The 15,061-nt window shown below is 44.1% G+C and overlaps 1 protein-coding gene across 6 annotated transcripts in view; it reads left to right on the plus strand.

The window, feature by feature from the left end:
• The window catches only part of Kif13a (kinesin family member 13A), a 179,586-nt gene extending 167,131 nt beyond the window's left edge, over positions 1 to 12,455 (plus strand). For all 6 annotated transcript variants that reach the window (XM_041632689.1, XM_041632691.1, XM_041632692.1 and 3 more), the window contains 2 exons: positions 3,246 to 4,034; positions 10,900 to 12,455. In XM_041632689.1, coding sequence (XP_041488623.1) covers positions 3,246 to 4,034; positions 10,900 to 10,920 — 810 coding nt within the window. In that variant the 3' untranslated portion in view covers positions 10,921 to 12,455. The remainder of the gene's footprint in view (positions 1 to 3,245; positions 4,035 to 10,899) is intronic.
• The last annotated feature ends 2,606 nt before the right edge of the window (positions 12,456 to 15,061 follow it).

Below are 15,061 nucleotides of genomic sequence, written 5' to 3' on the forward strand. Positions count from 1 at the left end.
GACCACCACACAAGGAAAGAACATCCCATCCCATCCCAACCCATCCATTTGGCCAGGGGGTGGGGATCCTTCCCTTTCTTTTCCTAATGTTAGTGCCTTGCATGTGCAGGCGAGTCCTTTACCAAGAGAGCTATATTCCTCCCAGGCTGCATTAGTTACTTTTAGTTACTTTTCTCTTGCCATGACCAAAGCAACCTAGGAAAGAAAGCATGTAACTGGGCTGGCAGTTTTAGAGAGATGGCAGCGTGAAGAGAAATGGCAGGAAGAGCTCAGAGCTTAAGTCTCGGACCCTAAGATGGCCCCTGGCGACCCACCTCCTCCACAAAACCACACCCACAGCTCTTCCCAAGCAGTTCCACCAACTGAGGACCAAGTAGTCAATCATAGGAGCCTTTGGGAGCCATTCTCATTCAAACTACAGCACTGCCCCCTCCCAGCTTTTAAAATACAATTTTATTACATTTATTTAGTTGTACATGCATGCATATGTGTGGATGTGCACACGCCACAGCACTTGTGTGGAGGTTAGAGGACAACATGTAGGAATTGGTTATCTATTTTCACCTTGTGAGTCCTGGGGATTGAACTCGGGTCCACCAGCTTGGTGGTGAGCACCTTTACCCACTGGGCTATCTCACTACCCTACTTGAAAAGAAAAGAGTTAGTTAATTTTTAAAAAAATATTTATTTATTCATTATGTATACCATGTTCTGTCTGTGTGTATGCCTGCAGGCCAGAAGAGGGCACCAGATCTTACTACAGCTGACTGTGAGCCTTGTGGTTGCTGGGAATTGAACTCAGAACCTCTGGAAGAGCAGCCAGTGCTCTTAACCACTGAGCCATCTCTCCAGCCCCTTAGTTAATTTTTTTTAACTTTCTTTTTTTTATTGTATTCTGGGCACCGGATCTCATTATAGATGGGTGTAAGCCATCATGTGGTTGCTGGGAATTGAACTCAGGACCTCCAGAACAGCAGTCAGTTCTCTTAACCTCTGAGTCATCTCTCTAGCCCAAGAGTTAGTTAATTTAAAAGCATCTTGAGATTAGGATACAAGAGCACTTGTAGCCTAACTGAACCTGATGGCACATACCTTTACTCTCATCCCTGGGGAAGTAGAGGCAGGCTGATGTCTGTGAGTCAAGGCCAGCCTGGTTTATGTAGCAACTTGCAAGCCACCCAGGGCTGCACAGGGAAACCTGGCTCAAAAGATACAAAGGATTTTGTTTTGTTAATTTCAAAAACTTTACCACCCATTGGTATTTGATACTTACCTTTTGGTAGCCAAGGAATTAAGGTTACTGATTTCTTCAACTAATTTATACTCTCCCCCACACACACTTTGGAAGAGTTCTAAGGATTGAACCTTGCATGCCCTAATCATGTGCCAACAAATGTGCCTTCAGTTCTCAGTTAAACAGTTTAAAACTTTGAAAATTAACTTTTAAGTTGAAGTGACAAAAAAAAAAAACACTTTTTTTTTTAAAATTAAGCCAGAGTCTTATGTAGCCCAGGCTGGCCTCAATGTCACTATTTAGACGGGGCTGGTCTCAAAGTCACTATGTAGCCCAGGCTGATCTCAAAGTCACTATATAGCCCAGACTGGTCCCAAAGTCACAAGTAGCCCAGGCTGTTTTCAGAGTCACTATGTAGCCCAGGGTGATCTCAAAGTTACTAAGTAGCCCAGACTGGTCTCAAAGTCACTATATAGCCCAGACTGTTTTCAGAGTCACTGTGTAGCCCAGGCTGGTCTCAGAGTCACTATGTAGCTGAAGATGACCTTTAACTTCCGATCTTCCAGCTCCGAACTTCTGAGTGCTTGAGTCTAAGCCTGTGCCACCACACCTGGTTTATGCAGTGCTGAAGATCAGACACATGCTAGGCAGGGACGATACCAGCTGAACTATGCCCCCAGCCCTAATCAACTATATTTGGGGGTATTTAAATCTCATATGTTTATGAGATACAAAAGAAAATATTACTATAAAATTCAACAGATGAAATTTATATCTGTATTTGAATAGCCACCTACCACATTTTGGTGACCTCCCCTTTTTCTCATCTAAATAATATACCCACCCCCTATGCATCCTTAGTGAGGAAGGCAGATGTTTGCATCTGGGTTTCTACAGTTGTTTTGGGTAACGGGGAAAATAAAGCTGCTTCTGTGATTTCTAAGTTAGTGGAGCTCAGGACTAGTCTTGGAATAAGGACTCACAGGTATACCTTACTGAAGGAGGGACCATGTCCCTTCTCAGCATCTGTGTTCCCAACCCTCAGGACAGCAGAAGGCATGCAAGGGAAGCTTGCCGGATAGTTCTTCAGTGCCCTCTTCTGACCTGCTCAGGCGTCAGGCACTCACATGGTACACGGATGTACTTGCAGACATACATAACACTCACATATATAAAATAAATAGACAAACAAATCTAAATACTTACAGAATTTTTAAAACAAAATAAATGTATCATTTGTTGGACAGAGACTGAGTTGTACTCCCTTTTGTGTTCTGACTATCTTTGCCAGTTCCCAAACTACTCAATGCTGGAGAATTCTCTTGCATTCACTCCCTGCCTCCCTTGCTTTCTAGCCAAGCCTCTCTCTGCTTCTCACAGACCCAGGAAATCAGTAATTGAACTGTTAGCATGTTTCTGTGTCACAGCATTTAGTGAAATACTGAGTGCAGGGTTCTGAGCTTTGCACAGACCTCATAATTGAGTTCAGAAACTTCCCCAGAGGGCCTGAATCTCCTGCACTCTGCATCCCTGGATTGAAGATTGTCAGACCAAACAAAGGAGCTCACTCCTCTGCCCAGGCAGACTATGCCTCTGCTCACTGACTAAGAGGGGGAAATGACACAGCTAACATTTGCCCTCCATCCAGTTCCTTTCCTTAAACCAGAGGCAGATGAGCATTGAGTAGACGCAGAAGAAATAAATGCATATTCCTGCTAGGCAACAGTGGGTTTATATTCTCAAGTCTCTGAGAATAAGATACTTATGGCCATAGATGACAAGATTTGACTATACTTAAGAATGAGAGGCTGGGTCTGGTGGGGGATCCATACCCATAGTTCTCTGCTCCCTGAGGTTGAGGGAGGAGGATTGAGCAGTCAAGGCCAGTCTCAATGATATGAAAAACATGGAATAAAGGGAGGGAGGGAAGGATCATGGGGATGGGAATGTGTGTCTCAATCAGACAGTTGCTATAAGGAGCTAACAACTGGCTTTGGCTTCCTTTCTGTAGGACTCCGAAGAGGAGGAAAATGAGCTGGAAGCTATTAACAGGAAGCTGATGCACCCACAGCCTTATGTGCCCGTGGAGTTTGCTGACTTCAGTGTTTACAACGCCAGCTTAGAGAACAGGGAGTGGTCTTCTAAAGCGGGCCTGACAGACTCAAGTGTCTTGGAGAAAGCGGTGTCTCGGAGCCCAACCACCAGCAGCCTCACCAGTGGCTACTTCTCCCATAGTGCCTCCAATGCCACTCTGTCTGACATGGCAGTCCCTTCCAGCGACAGCTCGGACCAGCTAGCCATCTCTGCAAAGGATTCTGAGTGTAGTGAGCACTCTGGACCAGCACTTATGCCTGACTTCAGACCAGCTTCAAATAAAGAGCCTACCGAAGTAGAAAGAGGCTTGGGGAAGGATCAGACAATCACCGTGCCACGCGAGGAAAACAGTGCCTTACCCAAGGGGAATGCATCACCCCAGAGCATCCCTGAGATAAATTCCAGAATGCCATGCAGGACTGCCTCATGTTCAGAACTGGATGCTGGCCCCAGCAAAAATGGCCAACTAGCCAGAGAATTCTGCCCAGGAGAGGTGACTGTAGAACACACTACAAACATACTAGAGGATCATTCCTTCACAGAGTTCATGGGTGTGTCTGATGGCAGAGACTTCGATGGTTTGACAGGTTGCTCTGTTGGAGAGCCCTCTGGTAGAACGGATCTACCAGATGAAACAGACCATAAAAGTGTCCCAGATGGACCCCCGGATGCTGACCAGCTGCATTCCAAGATAGTTAAAGAGCAGGTAACCATTCCCAGAGGTGGCCCTTTGGGTTCCCAGTGAACTCAGCTTACTGGCCACCAACTCACCAAAGCTGGCCACCACAGTGAGATTCACAGGAGAGCTTCATCTGACCTCGGTGATTCGGAAGATGGGTCCACTGCAGAGCAAGCTCCCAACTTGTCCTGCTCGCCTGCTGTGTGACCACAGCTCTGATTTGGGAACCAAAGCAGAACCATAGCTGTTGGGTTTTGTTGTTACTGTTGTTTTTTAATTGGAAAATGGTTGGTTGGCGGATGGGCTGTGTCAGACTCGAGAGGTAATCTTCATGTTTGGTCCCTCGGGTGCTTATTGGTTAACTCAAGACAATCTGGTAGCATCTACAATAGTTCATCACTTCTGTGATTCCTTTGGCTGTCACAGTCTCCATTAGTATTGGATCCTGAGGACCTGAGTTCAGGTGTGCAGCACCCATGGGAAAGCCAAGCAGAGTGGTTTTCCTCTGTAGCTCCAGTTCTTCACAGCGATGTTGAACAGAGAGATGGACCATGGGGTCTTGCTGGCTGGTCAAAACATCAAGTTCCTAGTTCACTGAGGTCCTGTCTCAAAAATTAAGGTGGTTAGCTACATGTCATAATCTCAGCACTCTGGAGGCAGAGACAAGTGGAACTCCATAAATTCAAGGGCAGCCTGATTTACATATGAAGTTCCAGGACAGCCAGGCTACACAATAAGATCCTGTCACAAAACAAGCAAACTGTTGTGTTACAAGCGGCAGGGCTGCGTCCCTGGCACGCGGCCGCCCGCATGGCTAGCTTTACCCGAAATAATTACACGGAAACTGTATTCTTTTAAACACTGCCTGACCCATTAGTTTCAGTTTCTTATTGAAACTGATCTTATTTCAGCTTTTACATATTGATCTAACCCATTTCTATTAATCTGTGTAGCCCAAGAGCTGGCTTACCAGGAATGATCTTAACCTGCTTCTGTCTGGAGTGGGAGAATCATGGCGACTCCCTGACTCAGCTTCTTTCTCCCAGCATTCCGTTCTGTTTACTCCGCCTACCTAAGGGTTGGCCTATCAAATGGGTCTAGGCAGTTTCTTTATTAATAAGAAATCACTCCCACATCATTTCCCCTTTTTCTGTTTAAACAAAAAAGAAAGGCTTTAACTTTAACATAGTAAAATTACATATAGCAAAACAGTTATCAAGCAAGAATTACAGTTACAATATTTATATCTATTTTATCTTTTATCATAACTAAGGAAAACTATAACTATCTATTCATTCTTCAACTCCATCAAAGACTCCAGAAGGATATAATACTACCTAAGTAAACAAGAAATAAGAAAACTCTAGAAATGACAGAGACATCTTGCTGCCTGGACAGTCACCCAAAGTTCTTTTGTATGGTTGGGGCATCCATCTTCAGCCTTCAGGCCCATAGTATCCAGCAGACATTTCCATGAAGGAGGAAATTTCAAAGACAGTTTAGTCACTATCTGCTGTGTCCTGCAGAATGTCTCGCAGACTCTTTCATGAGTCATGAACCCCAAAAGACCGTCTCACCTTTAGGCAAGTTCAGCAGTCCTCTCTCTGCGGGTTCTCTGTGTCCATTTTATGCAACAGTCCAGGCAAGAGCAGTTTCTTGCCCAAATGGATATCCAACTCCATAAGGATCCTCTTCGATGCCCATCTTCCTCTCGAAGTAGATTGGTGCCACCAGGAGCAGATATGTCTCATTGTCATGAAAAGTCCTAAGTTATTAAAACATTAAATGCCATATTCTGCAGTCTTTGAAAGATATGAAGAATGTCTATCTAACTGAAATGTATCTCTATATATCTAGAAAATCTAACTAACATGACTACAAGCTTTACTATTATCGATGATTAACCATTAACCTATATTTCTTAATTATACATTACATTTTTAAATGAACTACACAATCATAATACCTTAATCAAGATCAGAAATACATATACATATAACAAAATTGACTGTAAAATCCACACCAATGCAAATTACTCATAGCTATATCATTTCCCCCTTTAAATGTAAAAGAACATTTATAAACAATATTTTGGGAACATGGGCGCAGTTTTTTTGTCTCCAAACTGCTTCCTGCTGAATGGGGGCGCTGTTAATCAGATCGTTTAGGGTGTAACCTGTGTGTCAGGTTCATCTCAGTTGGCAGTTGAGTGAAGTAATTTTGTGAAGATGTTCACAGCAACTTTTCGGGAGGTCGTGGTCTATCATACCATATCAGGATAGATGCAATCCATAGGGTCTGGTCCTCTGTGAAAACAAAAGAAGACCCTTTCCAAAGCATCATATCCTTAGACCCAAATTCTGAAGTCATACCCTCATGATATCCGTTTTGGTTCCATTTGGCAGCCCATAGAATGAAATGTCTCTCTGTACTTAGCTCCTTCATAGTCAAAAATCTTAAAGAAAACACAATGTACATAATCCAGACTTTCTGTGAATTTTCCATTTTTACGTGGCTTATTTTTCTTTATTTGTTTTAATCTCTTAACTATCTGTATTTTGTCTCTTTAAAGACTTTACCTCTTTTTTTTTAAACCATTAAGTTTATTTTCTATTTTTTTTTTTTTCTCTCTGAAGCCTATGTACATTCATCCAACAGTGTGGTCTTTTATGTCTGAATCTGTTTTATTGTGAATCTGTAACATTTTTTTTACTATCCAGGAGCATTTCTTAAAATGTTAAGCAGTTGTTAAAAACTTAAGTTGTGCCATGTACAGGTAATACGGTACCCCCTGTGTCCTGCCCAGTTGAAACCTTAACTGCACTGTTTTTATGGTAATTACGGTAGTTACTGCCTGAGACCAGCACAGTTCAGCAAGGAGCAGCCTCTCCTGCCTCAGATCCATTTGGTGCCCCTGAGCTGTGCACAGTTCCAGGCACACAGCAAGTCCTCATTGGAGCCGCACTCAGTAGTTTAATTTTGAGACTGAGCATGCAGCACAGAAACTCTTTTTATCCAAGTTACAACCAAATCTGACACGCAGAGCACTGCGCAGTCTGAAAACACGTCTCTTTCACCATGCTATTCCGCCTGCCTAAGCCTGATTCTGCCATCTGCCCAGGTGCAGGCGGGGAGCACTGAGAGCACTCTCCTTCCGATCCCAAGCGGGAACACAAACATCCAGTCCCATAAAATCCATTGAAATGCTTTAAAGCCAGAGTTTGCACTGGCGGCACAGTCCCAAGAAGCCGCACTTTAAAATGACGCAGCTTTTTTTTCTGTTGCTGTTGCCGAATCAGGAAATCTCTCTACAGCACGCCACCAACAAACAGCAAAAATCTGTGTTAAAGTCTCTCTCCCTTATTTTTAAGCCTTCTCAGGTTTTTAAGTGGATTTAGTCCATCACGTCGGGCGCCATTCTGTTGTGTTACAAGCGGCAGGGCTGCGTCCCTGGCACGCGGCCGCCCGCATGGCTAGCTTTACCCGAAATAATTACACGGAAACTGTATTCTTTTAAACACTGCCTGACCCATTAGTTTCAGTTTCTTATTGAAACTGATCTTATTTCAGCTTTTACATATTGATCTAACCCATTTCTATTAATCTGTGTAGCCCAAGAGCTGGCTTACCAGGAATGATCTTAACCTGCTTCTGTCTGGAGTGGGAGAATCATGGCGACTCCCTGACTCAGCTTCTTTCTCCCAGCATTCCGTTCTGTTTACTCCGCCTACCTAAGGGTTGGCCTATCAAATGGGTCTAGGCAGTTTCTTTATTAATAAGAAATCACTCCCACATCAGCAAACAAAATGAGTCAAGGGTAGGGATAGAGTAAGACACATGACGTCATCTTCCATGTGGCATTCATTGGTGTGCATGTACATACACAAACAAACACACACACACACACACACACACACACACACTCACAAGAGAACAGTGGGCTGGATTAGTATAGTTCAGGGATGTTCAAGACTTTGAGTTGTGTCCCAGAAAACATTATCAGTAACTGCGAGAAACACACACTTTCAGAGATGTTACAATATGAATGAAAACCCACCAGTTTTCAGAGTGGAACTGGCCTTTTAAACCTTGATGCCCTTAGGTGGAAAGGCAGTGCTTCCAGAGCAGTTAGTTGAACTTTGGGCTTTGGATGATTTCAGCATTGTTTAATTTTCATACTAGAGCTAACTGGCTTTCCTTAAGGAAAAGTAGATTACAGCGATAGATTTTCAGCTGCTAAGCGTTCTGTTCCTAAGGACACTCTTCCCACTCACATTTCCTTTTTCATCCCACGCCTGTGTAAAACTACAGGCTCAGCAAAACAGATTGCCAGACAGGAGAGAGGCACCGATGCCTGGTGAGGGAAGATAGGACAGCCACACCCATGGTGCCACTCCTGGCTTTGCTGAGACCCTGTCCCTGTCAGTGCTTTTCTCTGTGCCTTCTGGAGCAATGCTCCAAACAGTGCACTCAGCAATTCTGTTGCTCCTACTGGCCTGAAGTTCAGAGACTGACTCTGCCTCCAGAATGCTAGAGTATAATCTAGAAACCCTATCCTGGGTAAGGGAAGTCTGTTAAAGTCCAAAAAGGTCTTCCCATGTGTAAGAATGCTAGTAGCAGGGAACATAGATGGAGAAGTTCATTGTTCATCTTTGTTACTGCTAGCCGGTGTGACTGCACCAAGTCCTCCTGTCCTTCACACTGATCTTAAAGCCCGTCTGATTTTTTTTCTTCTTCTAGGTTTCATTTGTTGTTGTTGTGTTTCTTTGTTTTGTTTTGTACTGTTTTTGAGACAGGGTCTCTAGCCCAGGCTGGTCTTTAATTCCTTGGATGCAAAGATGACCTCACACTTCTCATTATCCTGCCTCCACCTGTCCCATGCTGGGATTACGGGCATGCACGACCACCTACCGTTTACGCTATGCTAGAGATGGAACCCAGGGCTTTATGCGAGCTAGGTGATCCCTCTACCAGCTGTGCTGCATCACCAGCCTGGTTTGTTTTGCTCAGTTTGTTAGATCTGAATTGGGTTTTCTTCTCAATCCTAAATACTCACTAGAGGACTATGGAGAAGCCAGATGAAACCCTCAGGAACTGCTCCACCCACAAGGCTCTGCTTCGTAAGGGATGGGGCAGGGGAATAAAGTTTGCTCAGACCCCAGGGGTAACATCCAAAGAGATTGGATGTCCAAGGTCCCATTGTGAGAAGCCTGGGCTGTTGAAAAGGAAAGAGGAGATGTAGTCTTTGCTGTTTCATTGCCCCAATGGATCAGAACACAACAAGAAGGAAGAATTTCATTGTGAAACATCCCAGAAAATTGAAAATTGAGAAATTGAATCCTTGCTGAAGACCTCTCTCTCTTCCTCTCTCTCCCTCTCTTCCCCTCCCCTCCTCTCTCTCTCGATAGGGTCTCTCTCCCAGCTGTCTTGGAACTCACTACATTGATCTGGTTGGCCTCCAGCTCACAAAGAGATCCACCCTCTCCTGCTCCCAAGCTCTGGAATTAAAAGTACATTCTACCACACTTGACTGGCCATTCTTTTTCTTCAGAAAGAATTCTGTGTGTCTGAGGAGATGGCTCAGCTGGTAAAAATGCCTACTGCATACACATAAGGAATTGACTTTGGAAACCCAGTGCCTACTTACCAGGTCGGACCTGAGGAGCATACCTGTAATTCCAGCACTCTGGAGACAGAGGCAGCATCGCTCCTGTGAACTGGAGGCCAGCCGGGTCTACATAATGAGTTCCAGGTCTCAATAAATAGGGTGAAATTCTACTGAGGAACACCGGACACTGAACTCTTGCCTCCACACACACCCGTGTACAAGTGCATGTGCAAATACCACACAAAAGACAAAAAGTATTTGACACTAGGGTTTCTGCTATGTTGGAGTTGGTTATGATTTCAGTGTGACCTGGGTCTAGAACCTCTTGAATGCTTGGCAGCTGCTCTACCCATGAGCTACAACCCCTGTTTGTATACTAATCTTACTAAGTTGTTTTGACAACATGAGTCTATTGAAGAGCTGGAGACATGGCTCAAGAGAGTACAAAAAAAAAAAAATACTAGATATGCTAACGTAAGTGTTGGAGCTTGAGTCCCCAGAACCCATATAAAAGCTAGGCATGGCTGTATATGTCTATAATCCTAATATTGAGGGGCAGAGACACGCAGGTCCTAGAGTTGCTGGCTAGTTGGCCTGTCTGAATTGATTTCAGATTCACCTGTTAAGACTTGTCGGGGGCGGGGGAGGAATAAATCAGAGTGATAGAATAAGACACTCGGTATTTTCTGGCTTCATCATGCATAGGCACATGAAGTACACATGTGTGTACACATGTATCATAAATACACATATATAACAACAGCTGTTATATCATAAATACACATATATAACAACAGCTGTTTAAAAGGCCGAGAGTGTAGCTTGATGGCATAGTGTTTGCTGAGCATGCGTGAGGTCCTAGGTTCAACTCCAAGTACTTACGTGGTGGCGGCACACGTATTTAATCCTAGTAATTGGGAGGCAGAGGCAGGTGGATCTCTGTGAGCTTGATGCCAGCCTGGTCTACAGAGCTAGTTCCAGGACAGCTAGGGCTGTTACAGAGAGAAACCCTGTCTTGGGAGGAAAAAAAAAATCAACTCTCAAGTACTTAAGTGATATAAAAGAAAACCAAAAGTCTATTTGGGAACCTTTTTTTTTTCTAAATTTTTTGTTGTTGTTTAAGTGATGAAATTACTAAGAACATGGATCACTTCCTACAGATGCTTCACCTGATTTTGAGATTCCATAAATAAATTCAGTCAGAAAGCCCCTGAGAGGATGGCCCTGTGTTGGGGTAGGGAAATGGGGACAAGGAGCTTGGACTCATCATCCTCTGTATTCCAGGATACCACGGCCACATGGTAGGAGACAGCCATGCATCTGCAGGCCACAGCTCGGCAGCTTCCCCACTCCTGCCCTGGGACAGTACACGCCCCCTGTGTGACCCAGCACGGGACAGCTGTGACTCAGCACAACCTCAGACCAGCACTGGGGGAGCCTGGCACCTCCCCTCCCCAGTGGGAGAAGCAGCACTTTGTCCCATGGCGAATCACAGCCTCTGCTCTTTCCAGAAAGGAAGAGAACTGAAATCTCGGCTTACCTGTGTGGCAGTATTGTCGTTTGCACTTCCTACATGCCCCCACTGTGTAAAGACCTCCACAGACTCAAACTTTATTCTTGTACATTTTTAATCAGTTCTTACTGCAGACTTTGGAGTCAATGCTCTGATTTGTCTTTTTATAAATAATATATATTATGTATGTGAATTGTGTATCTATGGTATGTCTGTTCAGAGACATATCTGCACATTGAAATGCAGATAAGTGATTTGTCAAAAATCACAAGGTACTGGACTTTGTTACAAAGCGACCTGATGACTGCTTTGACACGAGCAGATGAAAAAAAAAAACCTATTTTATTATCTAAGAATGAGGTTCTTAATCCCTCTTTATAGAGACGGTTGCCGGCGCTGTTCTTTATAACCAAAGAACTCCTATGAGACTGAACGTCTTTGCTGTCACTCTGTTTTGTGTGAGTATATAATCTCACTTCCAGTCTGGTGCCATACTACCCTTGGCTACCCAGCCATGTGCTGCCCTGTCCCCTGTCCCATTTCCTAAGCACACTGAGAAATCTCACAGCTATAACCTTTGGTCTTCCACCTAGCCTGATACCTGCTGACTTGATATTGACCATTGACAATGGCTGGGGCTCCTGCTCTAGCCTAGCTTTCCTATACCCTGTTCAGCCCATCTAAGCAGGCGGAATGCACAGGGCAGTATTACAACAAGCAAACCCAAAGCTGTACCAAGAGTGGAGGAGGGGCGCTGAGGGAGGAGTCTTGGTTTAGGGCTTCTCATTATCACTTTGTTTCAGATTGGAAAATTCCATCGTGGTGTGGTTTTGCCATGTTGCTTGCTTCCAGAAAATGATGACGAGACGGACCGAGCTATCAAATTCATAGGTTTGCACGTCACCTCGATTGAAGGGGGATTGGATATGGACCACTCCGTCGTCATATTTTTCATTTTCAAACTCTCCTGCAAGCAGAGACATTGTAGGATTGCGTGTGGAAATTTTTACAAAAATATTTTATGTACTTATTCTGCAGATGCCTGTGCAGTGGACCTCCATGTACAGCTACATGTGTGTTGTGAGAGAAAGGGAGGCATGTGTGCGGCCTGCTGTACTTTTGTTAAATCCTTAGCGTTGGTGAGGGCCATACGGGAGATTTTATTGAAAAGCTGCTGTTTTGTGTGTATAGTGAGCTGACTGTAGTGTTTCACTATCTTCTGTTAAAAACAAAAAGAGAAGCTGTAATTTATATTCCCTTTCAAGTTTATTGTATTTAATTGGTACAGATTTGTGTGTGTTTTAGAATACAAACTGTCTAATTCAGATTTTAAAGCACTGAGTGTCTGTTCTTAATAAGATTGCCATGGGGTGGGGTCAGAGTTTGTGGATAAAGTGTTGCCTGTGCAAGGGTGGGGACCTGAGTTCAATACCCAGAATCTACATTTTTAAAGAAAAAAAGCTGAGCATGGTAGTGCATGCTTGTAATCTCAGTCCTGGGGAGGCAGAGATAGGTGGGTCCCTGGGGCTCACCTACCACCCAGCTTGGTCTAATCAGCGAATCCCAGACCAGTGAGAGATTCTGCCTCACAAAGCAAGTTGGACAATGTCTGAGGATGACCCCAAGGTTGTCCCCTAGGCTATCTACCCACACATGCCATTATTTATTTATTTATTTATTGTATTTGCATGCATACACACCACACCGCTAAGGTGTCAGGGGCCTGCTAACATTTATTAATGTATTGAGGGCTTAGTGTCACCAAGATACTGTCCTAGGCACATTTGATGTTTATTTTGATCACCTGACAACACCGAACCTATGGGCGCCAGAGTTGTAAAGTGTTGGGTAAATGGCGAGCCAAGGCAGAGTGGTTGACAATGGGGTTGTGGCAAAGCCGGGGTTCAGGCCACATTTCTGCTGCCCCCTTCCCTTTGTGGTCTGCATGATAGCATGACCTGGAAGGGCTCAACTTGAAGAGGGCAGTTACAGGAGACAGCAGTGTGTGCTATGATATGACAGCTGCCGGCTGACCAGCAACTCCAGGGCCTTCTGGAGCAGGTAGGGCATGAATTGTCTCCGAACAAATCCTGACAACAAATGGCAGGCCCAGCCTGGTCTATAAGAGCTAGTTCCAGGACAGGAACCAAAAAAAGCTTCAGAGAAACCCTGTCTAGAAAATTTAAAAAAAAAAAAAAATGGCAGGCCCGGCCACCTGTGGACCAGCGCTAACGATGCCCTTGCCGAGTCTTTATAGGAAAGCAGGTTTTTTGACGTTTCCAGGAAATGAAGACAACATTCTCTACACCAACAAGTGCCTTGTGTGGACTTCCAGGAGAAAACAGTCCAAGGGAACGGAAAACTCATTGAAATACAGTAGGCTGAGGGGAGAAAGCAGTCATGTGATTTGTTAGTAACCGGTGATAACTCAGTCAGTTTAGGGGCTTGGAGAGATGGCTCACGTGGGCAAGTGCGTGAGTGGTGTTGAAGTATGAAGGCCTGAGTTCAGATCCCCAGTGTTCCTGTAAAAAAGTTAGGCACAGCAGCATTGACTTATGGGAAAAATAACCGTTTTATAAAAAATACCTTTAAGAGGGGGCTAGAGACATGGTTCAATGGTTAAGAACTCTGACTGTTCTTCTAGAGGTCCTGAGTTCAATTCCCAGCAACCACATGGTGGCTCACAACCATCTGTAATGAGGTCTGGTGCCCTCTTCTGGCCTGTAGGCATACATGTAGCAGCACATTGTATGTATAATAAATAAATAAAATTTAGGAAAAGATTCATTAATGACAGACAGGTATTATCCTCTAAATTATACTTCCCAAGCAATACTTACTTTAAAAGATGCTATTTGAGCCTTAGAACACTGAGGAGACAACTAGTTACCTATTTATGTGATTAAACTTTATTTTAAAAGTCAAGCTGAGGGGCTGGAGAGATAGTTTAGTGGTTAAGAGTACTGACTGCTCTTCCAGAGGATCTAGGTTCAATTCTAAGCACCCACAAGGCAGCTCACAACTGTCTGTGACTCCAGTTCTGGGTGATCTGACACCCTCACACAGACATACATACAAGTAAAATACCAGTGCACATTAAAAAAAATCATTAAGTAAATTAATGAAAAGTCAAGCTTTTCAGTTGTGTACTGGAAGGATCTCGAAAGATGTGGTGGAACAAGAGTCCTTACTGTCGTTTGGAGCAAACACCAGCAGGAGTTGGGACCCAGTTGGATAGAAAGCTTTCTTATTCATTCACCCCAAACTTCCTACAGTATCAGCGACACTTGTCTTTCTGTAATGTGCTGCTCGTGTCCTAGATTAAAAACCAAAAATAAGGGGCTGGAGAGATGGCTCAGTGGTTAAGAGCATTGCCTGCTCTTCCAAAGGTCCTGAGTTCAATTCCCGGCAACCACATGGTGGCTCACAACCACCTATAATGAGATCTGGTGCCCTCTTCTGGTGTGCGGGCATACACACATACAGAATATTGTATACATAATAAATAAATATTTTTAACAAAACCCAAAAATAAAAAAAGCAAAAACAGGCATGGTGACACATGCATATAATCCCAGCACTTGAGAAGCAGAGGCAGGAGGACCACAGCAAGTTCAGAGTCTGGGTTGCATAGTAAGACCACATCTCAAATAAAATAATAATAATAGCAACAACAAAAAAAACCACTAAATTTGTAATATGCTGCAATTCATGTCAGGTTTTCTCTAGCCTAAAGAGAGACTGCCAGTTCCAACAGCAACAGCCTCTTCAGCAGAAGTCCTGAAGCTCTCTGCCCCATTTCCCATGGGGAGGTGAAACCAGAAGATGCCGCGGAGAGCAAGAGGCAAGATCTGCCCTTTTGCAGAGTCTGGATATGAGTGAAAATGAAAGCCCAAAGTCTAAACTTAACCTGCTTGTCATTTGTCTAATCTT

Source organism: Microtus oregoni, unplaced genomic scaffold, assembly GCF_018167655.1.
Source record: "Microtus oregoni isolate MIOR12 unplaced genomic scaffold, Mior012 000042F_ref0000377, whole genome shotgun sequence".
NCBI lineage: Eukaryota > Metazoa > Chordata > Mammalia > Rodentia > Cricetidae > Microtus > Microtus oregoni.